Raw genomic sequence first — 23,712 nt, 5'->3', positions numbered from 1 at the left:
CTTAATTTAAATTTAGTCCGTCTATGAGCTAAGCTATGCTACCCGGCCACTGGCTGCAGCTTCATATTTACAGTACTAGTCCAGATAACACAGACTTCTGACTTTTAATATCAGCTTAGTATGTGAGGCTCTGGGTTGACTGGTTTCGGTTGTTTTCTCACAATGAATGTGGAAGAATCGCTTCCTCAGTTGAACCCATCGGTGCATTTATACCACAACAAATCAATAGAGAATTTCAGTAATAACGGAACAAAGGATGGTTTCTCTTCTGGCTTTGTTTACTGTCCCTCTCGAGGATTTTTTTCATTGACAGGATGATAACGAAGCTGGGGAGTGCAACCTATCTGTGAGTGTTTTGGTATTTATGTCCCCATCTGTGTTGTGATTGGATTCCTTCATCCTGCGGTCTGTTTTACTGATGCCATTTCTCAGCTCCTGACCTCAGCTGAACCAAACTGCATATTAATAACATGTTGTTCTTTGTTGAAGTAAGTGTAGGGACCAGGGACACGACAATGATGCCAGAGTGTGTCAGACATGATGGGGTTAGACTGGAGGCTAAGTGGAAAAAAATGGATGCTGGATCAATGCGTAGAGCCCGTGGCAGGTAGGATTAGACCCAGAATGTATCCTTGACAGCAGCAGAATCGACATTTTTGGAAGTGGGAAAGCCATTTTCCTATTACCTCTCTAGATTCGTACGTGGATCGGTGACAGAAATACTAATATAAATCATATTACCTCAACAGAACCATCAACACGAACAGAATCCCGATAACACAAAAACAGAAGCACATCAAATTCTTTTTTTTCTTGCCAGTGAGACATGCAGTCTTTTTAGTTCAGACTTAAATGTTATTAATTTCATTGGCTAGATTGAATGGGTGATTTTGGACAAATATTATGTAGGGAGCATACAGATTAGTTTATGCTGCAACAGTGGTTTGACCAACCATGATCCACAATATCCCCAGTTTGAAATTGGCCAAGCACTTTTGTTGCATCTCTCCTTTTTTGTGTGTCTTGTATCTAAAAGGTATAAATGCCCCCAAAGGACAACCAAAGGAAAGCAATTGTATGACTTAATGGAGAGGACATTATGGGCTAGAAAGCCCATTGATGCTATTGTTGCTATGAATGGGGGCAGAGCTGCAACCCTGGGAGGAAAAGAAGCAGATCTATAAAAGCAAGACTCGAAAGCTTCTTGAGTGTGTTTATGTGTCGTCAGAAATGGAAGTTACTGACGCCTCCTTTAATCACCTCAGCATTGTGAGTGTACTTTGAGCCATGAGTCAACATGATTATTTAGATATTTAGCGGATCCATAAAGTCCTGAATGTGTACAACCATTAGTGTTGTCGTCTTGTTTTGATTTGGGTGTCAGTGTGCATTAATGTATTTTGATTATAGGATGTGCATCACATCCTCTGCCGTGCCTGAAGCTCAAGGAGTCTGAAAAGCTGGGAGTTATAATCGCTAAAAAATATGACTGATTATAGATAATGGGACCCACATTATTACTGCGTTTGAATATAACCGTAAGGTATTGTACATCGAGCCGAGCTCGCACTGGAGGTCAAAACCTGGCTGTTAGCATCAACAGTAATAACAGAGAATAATTTCACTCTGAGAGCCATGAAACGTACACGTTGTCTGTACATGTGCACTTCTGTCCTCTCCTTCAGTCTTTCAGTCTGTCGGTGAAAACTACAGCAAAGAAGAAGTGGGGGGGAATGGTACATGCATTATTTTTGTGCACATTGTTCTCACATCTAACCCTCTGAGCATTAGTTTCCGCTCAAGAAGCCATTCAAGGACAGATCGGGCGTGTATGTTTGTGAGCGTGTCCCATTTGTGGCATACTGAATATTGATAAGTGAGCCTGCCGTAGCCTCTGTTTCTGCACAACTGAGCTCAAGTCTTTCTCTATCTGTATGCAAGCAATCACACAAGAGTACTTCGCCTCCTTTGGAATGGGAACAAATCATACAATAAAGTAAACACAAGCCAGGTCTGTCATTTCATTTCTAGCCTCAGTTTTAGATGTGGAAGGGAGGGATGTCAGTTTCCATTTGTTATAGGAATAGTTTCTTTTCAAAATAAACTTGCATCTTCACAGGAAGTTAGGTTTAGGTAACAAAACCACTTGGTTAGGTTTAGGGTAAGAGCATGGCTGACGTTAACTTGATTCACTTTAATTGTCTGATTTTAGTTGCTTCATTGTGGTCCTGATATGTTTTAATACTTATTCTACCATTTAAAGCACCTTCTAACTTTGTTTTAAGTACAGCATACATAGAGTATATATATTATTATTAGTCCCCATTAAAGGCCATCTCCTTTGCTGTGAGACCTGATGACAGCAGGCATAGCAGGCGGACATGGCCGTGGAATACGTGTCAATAAAGGTGGAATAATACTGTGTGAATGGCAGTGCCCATTTTATTGTGATACAGATTGACCAGATTCATTTGTGCAAATAGAGCAAATGTACATAATGACATCTATATTAGGACAAGTAACAAGGACAAGCTGCGCCTCCACTCTAGAGGACGAATACAGAGTTTGACTTTACACAGAAATATGATGCACTCTAAATATCTTCTCCCTAATCACGTCTTTTTCATCTGCTATTCCAATAATTACATCGTTATAAATATGTGAATATCTTATGTTCAAATACAGTAAAACAGCACCAACATACAGCTTTTACTAAATTACACAGTACACCTAATTCTGATTATACTGCCTATTTCTATGTTACGCGACTTTCCTCGGCAGAAGTTCCCTGATCAGATGTCCACCACGCAGCCTGGAGCGTTGGCTCTTATAGCGTCAGATATGACCTTGGCTCCTGATTCTCCGACGCCATTTCCCTGTAAACTGCAGAACAAACCAGTTTTTTTTTTTTTTTTTTTTAAAGTGTGTTTTAATAAATGTGTGTGAGTGTGTGATACTTACTTGATGTATGTCAGTTGGTGGTTCCCCTTCAAAGCTGTTGCAATGAATATAGCTCCATCCATACCCAGAGAGTTCTCCTGCAGACTGATGATGCGGAAAGAAACAAACATTTATTTTTATTTTATCAAATGTCCGGTGATTTAAGCTTTTATTTTTTTTTAAATACAAAGTTCTGGATTTAAAAGGAACAAACAGGAAGTCCATTTAGGACTTACTTCAAAGACTTGAGGCTCCTGTTGTTTTTCAGTGAGTTAGCCAGAGCCTTCGCTCCCTCCATCCCCACAGTGTTCCCACGGAGACTGAAACAGTGGGAAACGTGCCATTGTTAAGTTATACAGTAATAGCTGTTGTTCATAAATGACTAAATGGGTTGTTACCCTGGCAACATCGACAATGAAAGAGAAATACTAGCGATTTTAAAGGTTAGAGACAAAAGTGAAAAACTGAAAAGACGACACAACCATCATCTGCCTCATCCGATACAGAGACGAGTCTGCATACGGACGGGAATCGAACAGCTGGCCCTGTGGTGCAGTTGCAACAACCCTCAATGTACGCAACAGCACTGTGTATGCTGTGGACTCCTTCAGGTGTCTGGGATCTACAATCTCCCGGGACCTGAAGTCCAACATGAACAGTCATCAAAAAGGCCCAGAGGATGAACTTCCTGAGCTGCCTCAGGAGCTGCTGATCCAGTTTTACAATGATTGTTCTCTGCTCCTCCATAAGAGTCTGGTTTGGATCGGTCCCCAAACACAACAGGAACAGACTACGACGGGCAGTCAGTTCCGTAGAAAAGATCAGCGGTGCCGACCTGCCCACCATCCAGGAGCTGTACTCCTCCAGAGTCAGGAATCGGGCAAGAAAAATCACAGCAGAGCCCTCAAACCCTGGACATCACCTGTTCCAACTTCTCCCCTCCGGTAGGCGCTACAGAGCACTGTACACCAAAACCACAACACAGGAACAGCTTCTCCCTGCAGGCTGTCACTATGATGAGCAGATAATTAAATGTCATATTTATTCCAGCACCCTTTGTACTCTGCACAATTGTCGGAATCTTCACAATTTAATTGTCCTGTGCTTTTATATAAACTTATATTTATATATGTACATAGTTTGCCTTTATTCATTTTATTATCCTTGTTTTAGCTGTATGTCTAATTCCTCGTATGTGTTCATTCTGATTTAAAGTCGATCAAAAACTCACTGAGAATCAATTGATCCCATACAGATTCATTCCAGACCAACCGGAAAAGAGCATACGTGTTTTAAGTGCAACCGAGGGACTTTTGATGGACACGTGACAGTTTTCACAGAATAGCAATCACTTCCAACGCTGTAGAGTTCTACTTAAATGTGAATCTGGAGCTCTGCCATAACCAGACAAGTTAAACAGGGTGCTTGCGTTGTCAGGCTAAAATAGCAAATGCACATCTAAAGACCGAGCAGGCAAATGAAAGGGTAAGTCCAGAGTGACTCATATAATTCCACACGTCCGGTTCCCATTCATGATTGCCTTTATTGAAAAGCAACGCTTTTAAATGGGTGCCTATTTATATAGTACCTTATGTGGCTGAATGTCAAATAGCAAAAGGAACACTGTTTGTCTGACACAAAAGACAGCTTGGACTTACTCTAAAGTTTGCAGGGTTTGGTTTTTCATCAGAGCCTCAGCCATCGCAATGGCGCCACTGGTGCTCGCTGAGACTCCCTGGAGACTAGAGAGTCAGCACGCACAACCCGTGAATACATGGCAAAATAATAGAAAATAACAATATGTCACACATGAAGAAAGATCACAATTGTAATGCCAACCATAAAGTACGCAGAGCAGCGTTGGTTTTTAGGGCTTCTGCGAGAAAAATGACGCCTTCATTCCCAATCGCATTCTCCTGTAGACTGCAGGAAAAGATGGTGACACAAACAGACAGTGACAACTGTTAATATTACAACCTTGTGACTTAAATTCCACATCTGTTAAACGGCTGATCAGATCAGGTTCAGTCAATAGAAACCTGTCCCTAATCGTTGTTGGACTGGATGACACAGTGATGTCAACACAGGACAGATACATTTAATCACAGAGATAATGAGGTGAGTGGAAACTATTGCCCTTACTCCAAGAGTTGCATTGTTGTATTGGTGAGGAGTGCATGGGCCAGAGCTTTAGTGGCAGATGACTTGATGAAGTTCCACTGGAGACTGTAAAAAGAGAAAGTTCAAAGTTCAACACTGAGGCAAACACTGCATGTTTTTTCTTCTCCTTATAAGTCACGCGGATGGACATAAATGCATAAAGGAAACATTTGCACTAAAAATTATGATGTGCTGTGATTGCGTGGATGGGACGTACCGGTTTTAATATCTATCCTACGTTAATATACTTTTTGACCACTTGGGGGCAGCAAATATGCACGTGAACAGCAAAACATATTCTCACCTTATAAAAAAATAGTGACGCTGTAAGCAAAGAGTGGCTCTTTTATTTATGAAGCAGAAAATCTTATTTGAAATTATTATATGAAATTTTGTTTGTGTTCAGTTGACAAAAATATAAAATATATTAAAAAAATATATTGTCTGTTTTCCTGAAAAAAAAAAACTATTGATAATGCTCACTTCCACTTCCGTGTTAGGGGTTGGGCGTGAAGTCATAATATATTAATTAGATCAGTGTTAAGAAGAAAATAAAGGAAATCCTAATAGATCCTATACAGTTATTATTCACTGCAATAAATGGCTGACCCTAATGTTATATATTCTTATGTTGTGTTTTCTTTCAAATGTTTGTGAGATCTTGATGCTAGGTTGTATGTGTGACACAATAATGTCGTGCCCAGCGACATGCTTGAAAAGCCTCACTTACTGTAGAGAGGTGAGGCCGTGATTGAACTTGATTGCGCCGGCTATAGCTTGAACCCCTTCATCGTGCAACAGGTTGGCTGTGAGACTGAGACACAAACACACGCAGGTTTAATACACAGCAGTTCAAATAATCACACAGGCGTCGCTGAAACAACTTATAAGCTACATATAGAAAAACTTCTGCACAATTTGAAGTCCGTCACTTTCAGGCAGGTGGACATACTGTTTTCCTCATACCACAGTGTTCACACAGTGAGGTCATGTGATTAAAGTTTTCCATCATACAATAGCCCGACGTAATTTACCACAGTATGGGGGATTGACATTTTCTGAGCAGTCAAATGTTTCTATGTCTCCGTGGGACGCAATGCCTTTAATGAGGGGTGACTCACTCGAGGTCTTGCAGAGAGTTGTTCTCGTGGAGGGCATGAGCCATGTTCTTTGCTCCTTCCACCCCTATGGAGTTCTCCCTTAAACTAAGAAAAAAGAAGATTGATGGCAATTCAACAATTGTACAGTATATATATATATATATATATATATATATATATATATATATATGGTCTAATTCTTACTTCAGGGAGACGAGGCCTCGGTTCAGCCTGAGTGCTTTGGTTAAGGCCGTCATCCCCTTGTTGCTGATTGAGTTACTCTGAAGTCTGCCAAAGAAAGGTTCAACGCAACTGTCAATCCGTGGCAAGACAAAAGGTGTCATCGTTGCAACCACAGTGTTAGAAACGCATTAGCAGTAGACCTTGGGGTAGTGAGTGCTGCTACAATGCACTCCTATGCAGAAGGTACTCACTGAAGTGAGAGCAGAGTGTGGTTGACCGTCAAAGCCTCTGCCAGAGCGATTGTCCCTTTGTCACCAAGCTGGTTGCTGCAAAGTCTGCAGGTAAGAACAAAAAGACATGTGTGAACCAATTACAGCCTCTGTAATACAAGATTATTATTTATCTTAACGAGAAGACTTTTCTATTAACAAATTAAGTAGCAAGTCAGTGTATAAGTGAGCTACTGTACGAGTTTGCGTGATTATACGATTGTACGAATGCATCAATTTCATTTATTCACATCAGCTTTGTGAGAGTCTTGTTCGTCTTTAATGCCTCTGCAATCCTCGCGACTCCTCCCGCTCCAATCGCGTTCTTCCGTATGCTGAACGAAGACATGCGTGAAAGGAAAAAAGGTACCAATCACTCCACATCGTAAACGCAGCACATGCAACAAACACCGAGGAGAGGCAGACAAAAACTCACTTCAGAGTCACCAGTTTGCGGTTGCAATGCAATACTTCTGCAAGAGCGTGAGCGCCTTCCTCCTCGACGGCGTTGTTCTGGAAGCTGAGGAGAGTCGGACATCGAGCAGTCACACCGACATCTTGTACGATATTTGCGTGAATGAGCTCAACTCTATTGCAAATTGTACTCACTTGATTGATACCAAGACTTGGTTCATTTTCAGAGCCTCTGCCAGGAACTTTGCACCTTTTGAACCAATGTTGTTGCTCCGGAGACTTAATCATAAATAAATGGTCAGATGATAGACGGAATCAAAATAGAAATACCATGTAGCAATGTGTTAACGACTTTTCAGGATGGGCACAGATTGGGACTTTAGGTTATGTCGAGGTTATGGCTTCACTTAATTGGGCTGTAATCAGTCATAAGTCAACGGCATCAAAGGGATCTCACTTTAGAGACGTTAGCGTCCGGTTCACCAAGAGGGCTCGACTCAGGGCTTTGGCGCCTTTGTTGCCGATGGCGTTCTCTGCCAAACTGAGGAGGTGAATAAAAGAAGCCACAACCACACATTAGTAGATGTGTTCTTCACATGACGCTCGCTGAAAAGTAAGTGTGATCTCACCTCATCCTCTGGATATGACAGTCTCTGGCACTCAAGAGGCTTCCCAGTAATTCCATGACATCATCTTTGAAGTGATTGTTCTCCAACCTGTGGAGTAGATAAAGTTAGAAGTTTCACCCCTCAATCTTTCTCCTGAGCTGTAGTTTCCATGGAGACGATGCTGACCTGAGATAGCTGCAGTACAGCAGCTGCGGCAGCAAACATTTCACCGTGGCGTAGTTCAGGGAGCCCGTCAGGTTGGTCTGTTCGCTGCACTCCGGAGACACATGCAGCAGGTAGCCCAGCACCACACAGTGAGGCCGCGTCAGCTTCCCCGCCAGGCTGCCGAGCTGCAAATCTTCCTCCACGCTCCGCAAAAGCTCCGTGTGCTGCAGCTCCTGCAAACAATACGCCAGGTTGACCGCGCGCAGGGACACCACCGCACCCCCGCTGACCAAGAGGCCTTGTAAAAATCCGGCGGCCCACGCCTTCTGAGTGCCGTCATCTTTCCCAATGGCCAGGAGCCCAGCGAGAGGTTTCAGCGCCACTGGGCACAGCAGGCCCGTCAGGAAGCGCACAAACACGTCCAAGTGACCGTCTTCGGCCTGTTGCGAGTGTTGAAAGGCACTTCTGAAGTGGTTCTGAAATCCGATCTTGGGCCACGACATGGTGCTCTCTGAGAACAGGTCAAAGATGGCCCTCTTGGAGGAGATGTGGTAGAAGGTCGCTGCAAGAAACTCCTGCAGAGTCAAATGAGTGAACCTGTATGCCGTGTATATGAGCGACTCGTCTCGAACGAGAACGCCAGCGCCGAGACTGCACTGAGTTAACAGCAGATCTACCCCGTAGGCCCTGAGGTCCTGCTCGCCGAAGCTGTACTTGTGTTTGAGGAGCCCGTAAAACGCCAGTCGTCCGAGGTTCCCCAGCAGTTTACGATTGCTCCCGTGGAGCTGCTCTATTTTCACAGGCTCCCTTCCTCTTGGTTCGCCTACTTCGGCCTTCATGGAGCAAAAATGAGCGTATAGCTCAGTGCAGGTCCTTGGCAGGCTCTCCGGCGTGCCGCTCTGCATGATGTACATCAGAGTGTCAGCTACGATCCAACAAATGCACGGTATGTAGCACATCACCATTAAGATCTTATTGGACTCCAAGTGTGCCCATATTTTACTGGCAAAATCCCTCTCAGAGAAGTGGTGGTTGAGGAAGAGCTGGATGTCCTTCGGGCTGAATCCTGGGATCTCGGTCACCCTGTCAACCAACCCCCCAGGGATGAGTGAGGCCACTCCCGGCCTGGATGTCACCCACACTGCTACGTCAGGGAGCAGATTTCCCCGGATGATGTTGGTAACGAGGTCGTCGATGGACACTTCTTTCTTTGGGTCGCTGCAAGAAACCGCATCGGAGAAATTTAAAGCGCTCTGGAATTCGTCCAAACCGTCGAGTATGAGCAGCGTGCGGCAAGAGCTGCTCAGGACCACGCTGGGGTCTGTCAGATGAGGAAAAGCCATCTTCACCAGCCTCTCAGCGGAGACTTTGTCCAGCGAGTTCAGCTCACCGAACGTAAAAGGCAGGACGAGGCTCACGTCTGTGCAGATGGCCCCTTGGCACCACTGTCTGATGAAGTGTCGAACCCAGGTGGTCTTGCCGATACCGGCCACCCCGACTGTGACGGAGACGCGGGGAGGTAAACTGACCCGGGTCAGTGGCTCAAAGAGTTTGGTCAGACCCAGCTGCCTGAGATGATTTCTTTTCCGTCCTTGAGTCGCCCCCACCTGCATGAGGTCATGTTCCTTCTGCTGAATGTCGGAAAGTCCGTCGACCAGAAGTAAGGTTCTTGAGGAGATGTTGAGTTTGGGGCAACTGCCTGAATCTCTGTCTCTGTACTGCTCATATTTCTGTAACAGCACCTCTTTGTGCTCCTTTACCATGGAATCTGCAGGAAGGGAAAATCGTTTTTCTTTTGGTGAGTACCAAGTTGTTTGAACAGGAAATGCATTGTATTTATAGACCTTTTCTTTTATCCAAAGAGTGAAGTGAAGTAAGTTACATTTTTACACAAACACATAAACTGAACAGCTCATCACGAGCAGATTGAAGCTCAAAGTCTTGGTCAATGACACTTTGATTCAGGAATCAAACCCCTGGATGAACTTCACCCTTTAAAAGAATGACCAACACAGGGAGCAAATCCCGTTCGAGTCCCTCACCGTGGTTGATGATGAGCTTGGCCACCTGGGAATCTGATCCCTCCACGAAGGCCCGGAGAGCATCAGAACCTTGAGTGTCCTTGTCAGTGACGATAGCTGTGAGCATGTTAACCTGGTCCTGGAGCCGGCCCGCTTCCTTGATCTTGGTCTCCTCGGCCGAACTCAGCACATCCACCCTCCTCAGGTGGGTTAACAGCCCGTCCAGGAAGCAGGGAGTGACGAAGCGTCGCAGCTGGTTTTGATGCTTTTGGATCCAGTCGAGGTCTAAAACAAAACACAGCATAAAACCTTAAAGAAATGATTACTGAGAGTAGTAAGTGATAATTAACAAAGAACACCTAGAAAGCAGGGTGCCATACAAAAAAATGATTCTGTATTCAGACTGTTCGTGCTGCTGCTTCTCAAAACTATGAATATTAAAATGAATATATTTAGACTTTTTTCTTTTTCTAATCCAGTTGCACAATACCTGTCAGTTCCTTTTTTTTTTTTACAATACTAAGAATGTCAGGGCCACGCCCTTCGTTTGATGTTCCGTGAAACCAGTGTTTATGTTATTATCTCACAACACACACCCAAACAAACCATCTCTCTTTTTTTCTTACCCATGCATGACTCTGGTTCTCATGTGGGTCCGTCTATCTGTGAGCTGATCAGTTGGTAAACCATTTTGGTTCAGGCTGAACTATCTCAACAGATATCAGTTGGATTACAAAGACATTTTGGACCGGAATTTGTGATCATTTAACAAATCACACATTTGCCTCAAGGGAATTCAAAACCTTTAAAAGAATTTAGAAAAAAAAAATCTCCCCCCAAAAACCTATAAGGGGGTAAATGAAATGGATGAAACCTCAGGAAGAACATCAGGGGAGGATGTGATAGCTAGACTGACCAACCAGCAAGTTAAAAACTTCACATGTAGTTTGAAACATCACAACATGTACTAAACTAAGATGTTGAACACTGTAGCCAACACTACCATGACCTACTAAAAATCAAGGGAATTTAATTAACAGGCAGTTAAATATTAACCCAACCATCATCAGTGCCTATGAAGAATGTGGCCACAGCACACCCCCATTAAGCCTCTTCAAACTTCAATTAACAATATAGAAATGTATTCATCGCGATGTATAAAATGTATAATGCATCCAAACACAAGCACATAACAATTAGCACAGAATAGAAAACACACTACCTTCTTTACTTATAATTCCATTGAATTCAAAATCAGATTCTTGAATTTCAAAGCTGTACAAATCTGAAAAATTAGTATCAGCTGAGAACATTTGTTTTGTCTAACATCGATATCCTTAGAATCTCCTTGATGTCTATTCAGTAAAACAAGACTCTCATTCTTTGGCATGCAAACTCACTAACTTTTTAAAGTTATTTCTAACACCAGTAAGCTTCCTTAACAGCATTGTGGTTTCCCTCAGGAAATACATAGACGTGACAACAAATTACAACGTCAGCGACCAGTCTTAACCATCCCTGCTCTTTTTACAGTTTACACAGTTTTTTCTAATTGCCTTCAGATCCCCACCAGGCTTGTGGCCCACAAAACAATGCCACAAAATCACCGGCCTCAATAAGTAAGATACAATTAGTTGATTGAAACCAGGGCAAACGAGAGCAAACAGATCATACACTCGCTTGTTTGTGACGACTTTTGGAAGACTTTAATTGCAAGCTTCAACCATGAAGGATAAATTGATCTTCCTTCAGACTTCAGAAGTCTATAATCTCACTTCATAATATAATCTCAATTTAAGATTCATGATTTTAAAAAACAGCAAAATGTCACGAATTAATTAAAATATGTCAAATTAGCTGAAGATGAATCAGTATAATAGAACTGAATATCTTTTTTGTGCTCTGTTGTAAATTAAAGTGTGGTACTTTTGTTTTTTTACTTCATGTAACTAACCTTTAATGATGCTGATATTATTACTGATATATTTCAATCGACCTACTGATTGGCCTCATCTTACTGTCAGGCCCAAACAACTCTAATATCTAGTATTGTCACATGATTGTTACACTACTACTCCAAACCCAACAGTACATGATGAAGCCTTGAGTAAACCCTTACCGTGTGTTTCTGCTTGTGAAGACACACAGCAGGACGTAGACTGGAGATCCACGTAGCAGTCGTCCTGCCACGTGATGCGTTTGCTCCGGTCCAGGATAGCATCGTAATGGGCCTTCCTCTCCATCAAGAAAGATGGAGAATTTCTGCCCTCCGACGCTCCTGTTTGTGTGACTACACAACACAAAACAGCATAATTTACACGATGTTAAACTGCCATAAGGTGGGAATGACCGGCTGTGAGGAAGGGAGGTGAGGAAATTAACCAAGGCCTCAATATCTCCAAATGTAAATTGAATTTGTGTGTCAAGTCATTGGATGCCAATTCAGAATGTCTGTTGAAAAGCAACAAATACACACGACTATCAAACTACACAGACATTTGGTGAACAGATGGCGATTTGGCTTCCTGAGCTGAGAATCTCATTCACCAGATGTTACAGCTGGTCTTAACTTTGAAAGTTTCCGTTCTCACGAGCTCAACGTCATATGTAGCACATTTCACACACACTTGATGCAAAACAGAAGTCAAGGAAGATAGATGTCAGCAAAAAATGACGTTTTCACACGTACACAACAGGTGTAATAGTAGAGTGAAAAGTGCAATCTGTCCATGCATACGCAGGTAAAACAGGTGTGGAGGAGAACACGAGGGTACAGGTTTTCAAATGTTGCATCCTTGATGGAAATGACATTTTGACCTCCACACTTACTTTCACTGAAAGACAGTTTGTCTCAGATCACCATTAGTTGTTTCATTCATAACCATAGACTCTGGAGCTGACTGCTCCTCTCGTAAAAGCTTCAAAGAAGTGCACTAACACATATGCCCTTATGTATCGATCCCTTTTCTGTTCAGCACATTGATACATAAATAATGTTAGTCGTATGATTTCATATCACAAGCTGCAGCGAAAGCACTGCAAAAATAAACGTGAAACATTTATGGCTGAGGTTTCACCGAGACAAAACGGGAAATGGCGAATGCCTTCCTGTGTGGTTTGTTGCCGATTACGTCACTTCTCACAAAGGAAGCTCATTCAAAAACTCCAAAGTGCTCGAGACAGAGCTTCAGCTTCCGCCTTTAAATAATATACTTGTTACTGTAGAAACGTAGGCAGGAATCAACTGCATGATGTATTTACTGTACATTACAAAAAGTCACAAAACATGTCAGATTATGGTTGTGGTTAAGAATGTTGAAGTCCGTAGAAGATCTTATTCATTGCCCTCTTACCTCACGGTGAAGGCTGGAGTTAGATAAACCATCCTTCTATAGCTGTGAATGTTAAAAACATAACGCATGGCCCAGAACACCAAGCTCTTGATAACTCACCTTGGGTTTTTGTTGAAGATGTCAAAGGATGTAAAACACTGCCCACACAGATGTTTTATGCAGCATCGCCATCATTCTCACGAAAGCAGCCGGCGTGTGAAAGGGAGGAATCTCAACGCAGTAAGAACCTCATGGAGGACTAGGGGAGCGACAGTAATCAAACGAGTCACAATAAAAAGGTTGGTGCTGCTGCTGCTGGCAATGACGTTTCATGCTGCAGCTCCTTCCTGTCTGTCTATTCTGCCTTCCTGTGTTGTGGTTAGCAGGTTGAGCAGTGAAAACGAAAAAAAAATATTTTGCATGCAAGGCATGAAAGTTTCACCATGCTCCATTAGACAGTGCATTCGGCTCTGAACCACAAATAAGAGCAGAGCTGAGACGTGATTACTGGTGTTAGAAGACCTCCAGGTTGCAAACGCATCAGTAACCACTGCAGACAGGTGATATATTTTCTCTGATAGGTTTTTTTGCATTGATGTTGAAAGAAAGAAAGATTTTAGGCGTAATATGTAGGTGCTGTACAGGAGAAAAGGAGTGCTGAGTGCTCTAATGTCACAAAACCACAACAGTTCTCCTCTTAGAGCAGCAAGAGATGATTGGCTGGAAATCAAAATAATGTGATGTTTCCGAAGTAACGGGGATGAAGGTGGAACAAAGAGCAGTGACGTGCGACGGGGTTGCAAAAAAACAACTATGAAACGGCACAAATTGCACATCTGCGGAAGAGTTTTATTTATAACAGCTACATGTGCATGATACTGGAAGGAAAACAGGGGTAATAAACTTGCAGGCAAACACCGGGAAGAAAGCTTTTGAATTCTGACCTATAGATGCAGATGATACAAAGTTTTCTTTACAATGTTTCCTGACATGACATGTTCTTCAGTGTGTAAGTTGTCTGCTGCCGTGCGTACAGACTTTCAGTGCCCAGTAAAAAGATTTAGAAGCTTATACAGTATATGGAGCCATGACTTGGATTCCCACGCGCTCGAAGCAGAAGTGTTCAATCAGGAACACATCTCATCATCGTAATCAAGAGCCACCACATTTGCAATATATTATTCGGGGTGTAATCTTGAGGTGCAATTGCCTCCTTCTGCATTCCGTTTAAAACATGTACCATTTAACACAAAAACCTAAAAATATAGAAGTTTACAGTAAAAGACATTGTACAATAATAACATGTCAAGGGGGCGGGGGAGGCAAAAATAATTTACATGATTTTTGCTGGTTTTTCAATCTAGTTTTTCATGTTCTGTTCGCAAAGTAGCTGAACTTGAAAGCTGCCGTGATGCTGTAAAAATAAATCCGATTCCATCGGGTTCATTCTGCCTGACAGGGGCGTATTCATAAAAGTCAATACTGTGAAATTGGAAAGGAGAAAAATGGCACCACAGCAGAGGAGTGAGGCAACATTATAAAGGTAAGCGGCACATAAACGACATTATAAATGGAGCATATCCTGGCTTGTACTATTATATTGGCAATCTTATTATTATTTCCAAATTACATTTTTTTTTTTTTATCTATTCAAAGTGGAACCAAACTAACTTAACCGATCTTAAGTTATGACTTCCGATTGGCGATAACTGCTCCCCCCCTGAGAATAACAAACAACACATCCACACTATTTACACTTATGGCTGCAGCAGAGATGGCTGTACTTTTCCTCTCATAAATGAGGAATCAGCTTATCAAACAACACGCAAGTAAAAAGGCACAGTTTCTGAGCTTCTGAGCCACTAAAAAAAAAAAAAACACAAAAACACAAGTGAAACATAAAGATAGTTCTGATATTCTTCTTCATTCAAGAAATGACTCTCTCGCATCCCTTTTTTCCTTCGATCAAGAAAATGTAAACGGTTTGCTTGAAGTAAGCATACAAAAAGTGGTTACAGACACTCATCACAAGTTATCTAAAGACATTCACATTTAAAAAAAAAAGCCCTTTGAGAGACGAGCGTCTAGAATGGACTTTTACAGCATGTAGCAGGGGAACGAAGCAGGTGGACGACCGTTTTGAGATCTAAATGTGAGCTTAAGGAATATTATATTTGCTGTTAAAACACCGGACCAGCTGGGAATGTGATGAAGGTCATTAAACCTGCTTAACGTGGCTGTTCGAAATGTTTCATTTAAAAAGGCTTTTTCCACAGTAACATAACAAGTAGACAAAAATGACAATTATGGACTCAAGTATTAAAATACAATACCCCTCCCTTTTAATCTTCCCTTTCCTTCAAAAGTAGTAGCCAGCACCGTTCACAAGCAAAGGTTGCACACTGACCTTTAGAAAAATAGGATATTGTTTTAAAATATGGGTTGCCTGATTTAAGTGCCAGGAAATATGTATCTGGGTTCACGTGCTGGAAGCAACCACGTCGTTAACGAGACAACGGGTCGTTTTGTCATCAGTCTTCCACGGAGGCTTGTTTTTTGGCACTCGTTTTTAAAACAACCGCACAATAAGTTACGTTCGGGTCAAATAAACCTCTGATTACCCTTCACTCTCTCTCTCTGCTGAAGTCCTCCCATGCACACGAGCACTTCCAGGTGCAGGGATTATAGATCGGACAGGCCCTCTGCATGCTCGTTCAGCTCCATGGTGTAATAGTCCAGAGGGCGCCTAATGGAAGAGAAAATATACATGCAATCAAGCCGTGTACTCCCTCTATGACTGCTCTACGTTAGTGTAAAATGTTAAGAGCGTGAGGAAGGCCTCTCTCTCACTCAGATACTTAAAAATCCAGCTTTGTGATGGTTTTCATTAGCAAAGAATATAGAAATGCGATGCTGAGTTAGAAAGGTCTGTGATCACTTTGCACATCCAGCAGCCCAGAGAGAGAGAATGAGAATAAAATGAGAACACCACCACCCACCTCCTCCTGTAGAAATAAGTGATCACTGCAGCTCCGAGTCCCAGCAGCAGGAGCACCGCTACTATCAGTCCTATCTGTAAGCCCAGGGCAGACGCTAGGAGAGAGGCACATAAAAGCTCAGTTACACGTTATAATACGGTCAAACACAACATGGTAATACATGTCCTGATGAAACAGGAAACTTGTTTAGTTGGTGCTAACCTGCGCTTGTGTATCGGCCCGTGGTTGGAGCAGAGCAGACGTCTCCCTGCACAGACGCAGGCTTCCTGTGGGACGTCTGGATGATGAGGGCCTTCTGGTGGTCCGACAGCGCCTGGATGTTCCCCGACACTCGCAGCCACCCGGACACGCAGGAAAAGTTGGCTCCTGGAGCACAGACACACAAGTGTTTCATTATCTACTGGAAAGTGTTCAGGTATATGTGACAATGTATACGAGTGAAAGTGCCTTACCTTGGAGATACAAGGTAGAGATGCCACACTGACAAATCTGCTCCAGGTAGTCGGCCACCTCAGCGACCTTCCTCTCCTGGATTAGGGCGCTGCAGTCTGGGACAAGCAGAGAAGAGGATGGCAGGCATATTTACTGTTACATAGGCAAATTACATAGAGTTTCAGATTTACATTCCAACACTGTGCTGTCATTTTCATATTCTTTTGGGGGAAAATCATTTTTCCAATTTAGCCCTTGATTAGAGAGAGAGAGAGAGAGAGAGAGAGAGAGAGAGAGAGAATCATGACATGCAAAGAGCATCAGCTGGGATCAAACAAGTGACGCCGCAACAACACGGTACGCATCTTAACCACAAGGCACCAGGACACCGTTGCTGTATCCTTTTAAAGCTGTACAAGTAGTGTTTATATATGTGATTTCAATGATTTGTACTGTATGACACCATCTATCCTGAGACCATATTTTATCCACTTTCACATTTTGGGTTTATGAGTTTGTCGACGCCTCACCTTCCGACTGCTTCTGCCGGTCACTGGATGCGGGTCTGAGGCAAAGGTCGATGTGACTCGAGAAGGTGGAGCTCGGGCAGAGGTTGGTGCCGCGAGGCGTTGGCGAGGAGCTCGTCCAGGAGGAGGGGCTCCTCACCTCACAGCATGAGCACCGGCTGAGCGAAACGGGACCATCTTCCACTGACCTACATGTAAGGACACAACCATCACGTCGGTGACCCCGGACAATCAGTCTCATGAACCTGGTTGTAAAGTGGCTCTCTTGACCTGGATTCAATACGTTATCTTATTACTCTGTAACACCTCGTGTTCTCTTTGAGCTGCAGTGATGGGATGTGAGTGCTGCTGTAACTAGGTAACACTGAGCCATTTACTGTCAAAATGCACCTCTTACCCCAGGAAATGGGTTAGCAGAGGTGGGAGGCGTTGCCGCCCTCCCACATCCCCAGGTGACTGTGACTGATTGAACGGTTTAGCTCCAACATTTTCCACACGGAAAGGGTTTTTCTTTTTCCCCTGACATTTCTTCATGCTGTGTTAATCAATCAACATGATAATAATTCTGATCTTCTTAGATCTCTACCAATCAAGAAATAATCATAGATAGCGAAGTGAACAAAGGTCAGTGAGTTTGGACATTGTGATCCAATTATCTGTCTTGACTGCTTAATCTGTGTTGGTTAATGGTGGAGCATTAGTTGCCATGACAATCGTCTCTGGCTAAAAGCGAATCAGCTGTGATAAAAACAACCTCTACATGACATTTTCATCAGTCTGGTTATATTATTGGGTCTTGTCATTAGTGTACGTTTTCAGTGATTCCTGCTGTTGCGTTTACCTGGCAGCTGGAATCACATGTCTCCCCCCGGTGGTGGATAGAGAGGAGAGCAGCTGCCGATTTTCACTGAACACGAGCACATCTCTGAGACTGGAATTTGTCAGAGCGGTGCCAGCTCTACAGACGCTGAACAGGTCGTAGCAGAGGACGACTGCTCCTCGTTGCGGCATCGCAGAGCCCTCTGGGAAAGTCTGATCTAAGCAGGAGAGAGGGGAGTAAATTGAGAGAAGGTGGGAATGGGGACAAAACAGGAGAAAGAAGAGAGGCTGTTATTAAGAATGAGGAAGGACGCGTTCTCTTTTTTTCTTTGTTTCGTCTTCAACAAAGTCTCCTCCTGCCCTCACCTGCTCCAGTCACGTTTCCAACGATGTAAAATCCATCCTGGTTAACAGATCCGGTCAAAGGAAGGGCGATGACGGTCCCGCTGCGCTCCTGGTCAAACACAGTGAGAACCAGGCCCCGCAGATCTGTAGTGGGCGGGGCGTGCAGCTCCACGAAGGCCCTCTGCTGGCTGTGATTGGTCCAGCGGCCGCTGGCCACCTCACTGATGACCACGCCCTCGGGGGCTGGAGGGGGGCGGGGACAGCTGTTCTCCCTCAGAGGTGTGGGCGGAGCCACCTGTAGTGAGCGATGCATTTCAGACACTTATGATTCCAACAACTGTGATGTAACCAATAAGGATGCATGTGTAACAGTTTAAATATCAGTGTAATGAGAGAACACACATGTTGTTTCTGCTTAAAAAGCAAACTCCAACCTTTGTACTCACTGAAAAAGCAGACAGGTCATAGGGGTAAAGGCCTCTACAGCGGCTGAGGGCCTCATCACCAGGCAGAACCTCCTGATCCTCCAGCAGAGGCAGCTGTCCCGGGGTCAGAGCTTTACTCAGCTCCTGCGCCTCCTTATCTGACCCTCTCTGCCGGTACACGACTGCATCCAGCAGGCCTTTGGTGGGGATCCCCCTATGTGCGGCTGACGGCGGGCCATAGGGGCTGCGGTAGAGGGCCACAGCATCCGGTCCGTTCTGGATGGTATTGGGGGGCAGGCGGAGTGACGGAGCTGGCACCAACCTGTCGCTGCCCAGCAGGAAGTAGCCCTTGGAAGTGGTAAAGTGTCCACTGAGGCTGATCTCTCTATACGGCCTGTTGTTGTGTGCACTGAACAGGACTATCCAGACGCCCTGCAGGGAGACCCGGCGTCCCGACGGGTGCCAGAGTTCGATGTACTCGCCGTCCTCCGCGGCGCCGGGTGTATCGGTGTTGAGCTCATTGATCAGGAAGTCGCTGCTCCCCCAGGGTGGGAGGTGAGGCGGTGAATCTGTACCTCCTGGAATCACTAAAAGCAGAAAAAGGAAGCTATTCAGTAGCTGCCATTAAAGGAACGGTTTTACTTTAGTTGCCAATGTTGGCATCGGCGAGAAGGCTTCCATCAGGGATGTCTGCACATTATAGCACTTTGGCAAGACATTTGAGGAGAGATATAGCAGAATGAGACAGCCACATTGTTGAAGTCTGTCTCCTTTAATTATAATTATTTGAATATTATATAAAGGGAAATTAAAGCTGCTACCCCCGCGACCCGACACCGGATAAGCGGTAGACGATGAGATAAAGGGAAATTAAGAGAATATTTTCCCCATTTACTTCATGTTTCCTACATTAACACGGTACGTAGTAGGAGGCGATAGGTGACAGTATTGCATAACTTCATCACTTCATCTCTGATTTTGAGGATGATTTCATCTTTCATTTCTCCTAATGGCAGCTCCTTCTCGAAGAATCCCCCCCCCACCCACCAACTCTCAGTTCTTTATATATTTTTAATTAGTCGTTCCAATGACGTAGCTTTGTTCCCAAGTTCCTCATCGGAGATATCTTACTTCCCCGCGGCTAGCACACTCGAGGATGTGCATGAGGATGCATCTCTTTCTGAGTATTACTCCCAGTTCCTCAACTTGAATAAAACATCTATATGAAAGTACATGTAGCTCCTTATGGCATAAGTATTCAACAATTAAAAACAGTATATCCAAGCAGAGGACTCACTCATAATAATTCCTTCATTATTAAGTCATTGTCACAACTTAATCATCTTGTTCACATGCTTAAGCTCATGGCCACGCATTAAATCACCTGAATCAGGTGGGACTTCCTACTCCCTGTCAGTCAGACAAGCGTTACCTAATTCCCTTCCTGACTGCATGTAAACTGCAAAAAGCCAGAAATAAGTGTGGGATGAAAATCATGTTTTTCCTTCCAGAGTTTCATAAGCTGCACCAAGCAACACAGAGATCCCAACAATGCTGAGCATCTAATACAAATTCATGAAGCACATCCAAACACTTACCATTACTGTGTGGGCAGATCTTTGGCCACGGACACTGGTTGGGCTGTGCGGGAGTTTGTGGGGCCTCCCAGAAGACACCAGGATCTCTGGCCCAGGGGGCCACACCACAGCGACTCAGATAGAAGCCTCCCTCTCTCAAACTGACAAAATAATGGAATCATGGAGAAACAACCCGTATTATGAGCAGTTATCATATTAATATTGGGTAGTGTGGAAGGCACATTCATATTTCCCTGTGGGTAAACAAACACACTTCATACTTTCCAATAATATAGCCTTGAATTACAAAAACTAATTGTAAATCTACATTTCTTGTATTGGATGAATCGCCATGACATTCATGGTTCCCAGAGGATGAATCCCACCGACTCATTTGATCCCGACTTGTCTTGTAGCGCCACCAGCGGGTCGCGATTACAAGGATTACCATGTATTTTCATCTATTCATTAACGTCCCCTTCAGGATAAAACCTAATAACTTTGGTGATCATCTGACTTTTCCTCCAGCACCATCATCGTGTTTTATTTGATCAATATTATGGTTTCTGATTAGTTACCTGCAGCCTCAGCTATACTGTTTACTGCTACTCAACCAATGTTAGTATGCTAACACGCTAAGATGGTAGACATGGTGAACATTAAACATGCTGATCTTGTCATTGCGGGCACGTTAGCATTCTTATATTAGCATTTTGTTCGAAACACTATTGCCTCACAAGTCTTTTTGTATGATTTACATTTACATTTAGGGCATTTAGAAGACGCTTTTGTCCAAAGCGACTTACAATAAGTACATTTGTCAAAAGATACAACGCTCAATTTTGATCAGTGAGGTGGGAATTAAACTTGCTGGTCGTATTTGACTGTCTTTTTAAGTGAGTCTGAGTCAGTGTTCTCCACAGCGATGACACATGCCGAACAAAAAAAAAGAAAAGAAAAAAGCATCAGCAAAGTGGAACAGTGGTCACAAGATGACCCTCTCTAGAGTGAAATAACAGTTTCGTTTCACAACACTTGAAACTAAAGCCTTAAAAATAGCCCCCCGAATGTTACGAACACATTTCGGGAAAAAGCTTCACCAAACTAGCACCGATCCTTTCCGTCTCTCGTATGCACCTCAGCCAAATTAGTCGGTTTTACATTTAAAAGTAAAGAAGTGAGGAAGTATTATAGTATCTTGCCTGTTACTGAGCTGGTAAGGCTCTCTGCCCGGGATGAGAGTCTCTGTGAGGTTGGCGCTAGGCTTGTTTCCAGGTCCAGCAAACACAAATGCATCAAGAGGCTGTATTTGGCTCAGCGGGCTGCCCACGGGGAAGTCTGAGGCTTTGCCACTGTAAACAGCCACTGCCCCAGATTCATCTCCTGAGAAGAAAATTATAACGGGAACAAAACAATTACAAGCGAATGAAAGTGAGAGAGTGAATGAAAAGGACAAAGTTATCCAGAGCATCAGGACAAAGATCACGACACCTTTCATGTAGCTCTTCGCTATGGTGACGGAGATCAACCCGTTCTTGGAGGTGTCCACTTTCACGTCCACGCTCACACTGACCCTGTCCGTTCTTCCGTCCAACACGACCAGTGCCAGAGGGCCTGCAGTCGGAGCCTCCGTGAGCTCCACGAACCCGTCCACCTGCCCTCCTCCCAGCTTCAGCTCGGTGATGACGGGCATGGTGGCCGGGGCGGCGGGCGGGGTGCAGTTATTCCTCTGTCCCGGTGAGGGCGAGGACACCTGGAAGCCCCAGCGGTCTTCGGACAGCAGGCACCTCTCGATGGACTCGTCTCCCTCGAGGGCCGTCTCGTCCTCAACGAACGCCGCTTCCCCTGGCGTCAGGGACTCGGCGAGGAACTCCGCACCCCCGGTGCGACGGGTCATGTACACGACGGCGTCCACCAGCCCGAGGGACGTCACGTTCATCTTCTCGCTGTAGCGAGCGGCGGACGAGTGGTAGAGGACGATGGCGTCCGGGCCGTTCTGGACCGTGTTGGGAGGCAGGAGGATGGCCGGTTTGGGCAGCATGTCCACCGAGCCCACCAGGAAGAACCCCCTGTCATCCGTGCTCTGGCCTTTGAGGTCCAGCACCTTGTAGGCCACGTTCCCATTCCCATTATAGAACACGAGGGTGTAGCCGTCCAGCGAGGCCCGTTGACCGCCGGTGTGGTACAACTCCACGAACTCGGTGGTGTCCAGCCTGGGGTTGTCAGCGTTGATCTCGCTGATGATGAGGCAGGGGTCACCGCTGACCACCGCCGCCAGGAAGAGACAGGCCAAGCTGACCACCATGACTTACGGCTTTCTCCACAGTAACCAGACACGGGGGAGATTCTGCAAAAGAAATTAAAGATGCATTCCTCAGCGAAATAAAAACTGTCCACTAAAACCCAATCAGAGCCACAGAAAAGGGACAGACTTGGTGCAAGAGAAGCGTGTTCGCAGTGCTGTAATCAGATCTTATGTTTACTACTCGCAGGCCAGACTCCCTGGAGGACAAACCTCATCATATCATGAATGAGTCTATTTATTGTCCGTGGTGACATCGGGAATGCACGTCTTCTGCATGACTCATGTAACGTTGCGAAACACTGGCGAGCAAATGGAAACTTCGCATGAATCGGTGAAAATGCTTTCGGCTACGAATAATTAGGATTAAGTGACAAAAAAAAAAAAAAAAGGTCCAGACCAAGATGCAGCTCACCAATCAAAGTTCATCCGCTAAAGCACAGGTTGAAAGGTTAAGCTATAAAAATGGCTCTTAAAAAGAAGATGCTTCTCTGGAAAAAAAACACACGTTGGGGCCAAAAACAGTTAAAATGAAGGAAAAGTGTATGGAGTTCTGCCCTGAAATCATCTCCCATCCGACGACAGTTATTCCGGTCACGGTTAGGCTGCTATGCATGCATCTTCCCGTCGAGAGAGAAAAAGCCTGTCAAGCTGCTTCCTATCAGTGTCACACAAGGTCCTAAAAGGCGTCGTGACTCACCGTGTTTTCGTGCTTCTCGTCGGCCAGGTGTCGCTTGTTGCGCCGTCGAAAGACTCTCCGGTTGAGATGTAAAAAAAAGAAAAAAAGGAAAAAAAAAACCCGGTCGGAAATGATTTTTTTGGGTAAAGTTTTGTTTTCTGCCCTCCGCCGCTCCCTTCATTCACAAAGCAGCACTTTCTCTCCCCCCGGACTGTGGGCGGTCAGACTGCCAGGGGGAAGCTCGCTTTTTTTTTTTTTTCCTTTTCTTTTTTCTTCTCTACGGCTCATTCAGAGATCCACAGCTGAAGATAAAACACCAGCAAAACCCGGAGAAAGCAATGAAAAGCCCTCCACACTAGCACCCGACCGGTGGTGCCGCTGTGCTAACTGATATACACCCGTAAAACTTTGTGAA

At 44.4% G+C, this 23,712-nt stretch overlaps 2 protein-coding genes across 2 annotated transcripts; both read right to left on the bottom strand.

Moving 5' to 3' along the window:
- Window positions 1-2,419: 2,419 nt before the first annotated feature.
- On the bottom strand, window positions 2,420-13,502 carry nlrc3 (NLR family, CARD domain containing 3). Its single transcript, XM_084040051.1, has 19 exons — window positions 13,313-13,502; window positions 11,980-12,150; window positions 9,882-10,145; window positions 7,861-9,607; window positions 7,696-7,782; window positions 7,524-7,607; window positions 7,262-7,345; window positions 7,089-7,172; window positions 6,904-6,987; window positions 6,635-6,718; window positions 6,405-6,488; window positions 6,222-6,305; window positions 5,831-5,914; window positions 5,083-5,166; window positions 4,780-4,863; window positions 4,599-4,682; window positions 3,177-3,260; window positions 2,962-3,045; window positions 2,420-2,883 (listed from the first exon to the last, which is right to left on the bottom strand). The coding sequence occupies exons 2-19, from the start codon at window positions 12,101-12,103 to the stop codon at window positions 2,793-2,795; spliced, it is 3,405 nt and encodes a 1,134-aa protein (XP_083896177.1). The 5' UTR covers window positions 12,104-12,150; window positions 13,313-13,502; the 3' UTR covers window positions 2,420-2,792.
- A 514-nt stretch (window positions 13,503-14,016) lies between these two features.
- On the bottom strand, window positions 14,017-23,467 carry LOC311032944 (uncharacterized protein). The gene is made up of 12 exons (XM_084040054.1): window positions 23,319-23,467; window positions 21,808-22,663; window positions 21,519-21,699; window positions 20,338-20,477; window positions 18,761-19,326; window positions 18,336-18,609; window positions 17,992-18,187; window positions 17,154-17,338; window positions 16,644-16,739; window positions 16,393-16,557; window positions 16,192-16,285; window positions 14,017-15,938 (listed from the first exon to the last, which is right to left on the bottom strand). The coding sequence occupies exons 2-12, from the start codon at window positions 22,619-22,621 to the stop codon at window positions 15,875-15,877; spliced, it is 2,775 nt and encodes a 924-aa protein (XP_083896180.1). The 5' UTR covers window positions 22,622-22,663; window positions 23,319-23,467; the 3' UTR covers window positions 14,017-15,874.
- Between the last annotated feature and the right edge of the window lie 245 nt (window positions 23,468-23,712).

Source organism: Eutrigla gurnardus, assembly GCF_963514095.1.
Source record: "Eutrigla gurnardus genome assembly, chromosome: 22".
NCBI classification, from domain to species: Eukaryota; Metazoa; Chordata; class Actinopteri; order Perciformes; family Triglidae; genus Eutrigla; species Eutrigla gurnardus.
Note: the sequence above shows the minus strand (reverse complement) of the source record. Positions and strands in the feature narration are given on the sequence as shown.

Bases quoted from the DNA above. Each gene is read 5' to 3' on its own strand.
- nlrc3 (XM_084040051.1), bottom strand. From the start codon at position 12,103: ATGGAGAGGAAGGCCCATTACGATGCTATCCTGGACCGGAGCAAACGC. The intron at 6,719-6,903 runs GTGAATAAATGA...TCTTACCTGCAG, and splicing joins AAGACTCTCACAAAGCTGAT to ACTTTGCAGCAACCAGCTTG. The intron at 4,683-4,779 runs GTTGGCATTACA...CTGACTCTCTAG, and splicing joins GCTGCTCTGCGTACTTTATG to TCTCCAGGGAGTCTCAGCGA.
- LOC311032944 (XM_084040054.1), bottom strand. From the start codon at position 22,621: ATGGTGGTCAGCTTGGCCTGTCTCTTCCTGGCGGCGGTGGTCAGCGGT. The intron at 20,478-21,518 runs GCAAGATACTAT...TTATTTTGTCAG, and splicing joins CCTTACCAGCTCAGTAACAG to TTTGAGAGAGGGAGGCTTCT. The intron at 16,286-16,392 runs GTTAGCACCAAC...CCTCTCTCCTAG, and splicing joins GGGCCGATACACAAGCGCAG to CGTCTGCCCTGGGCTTACAG.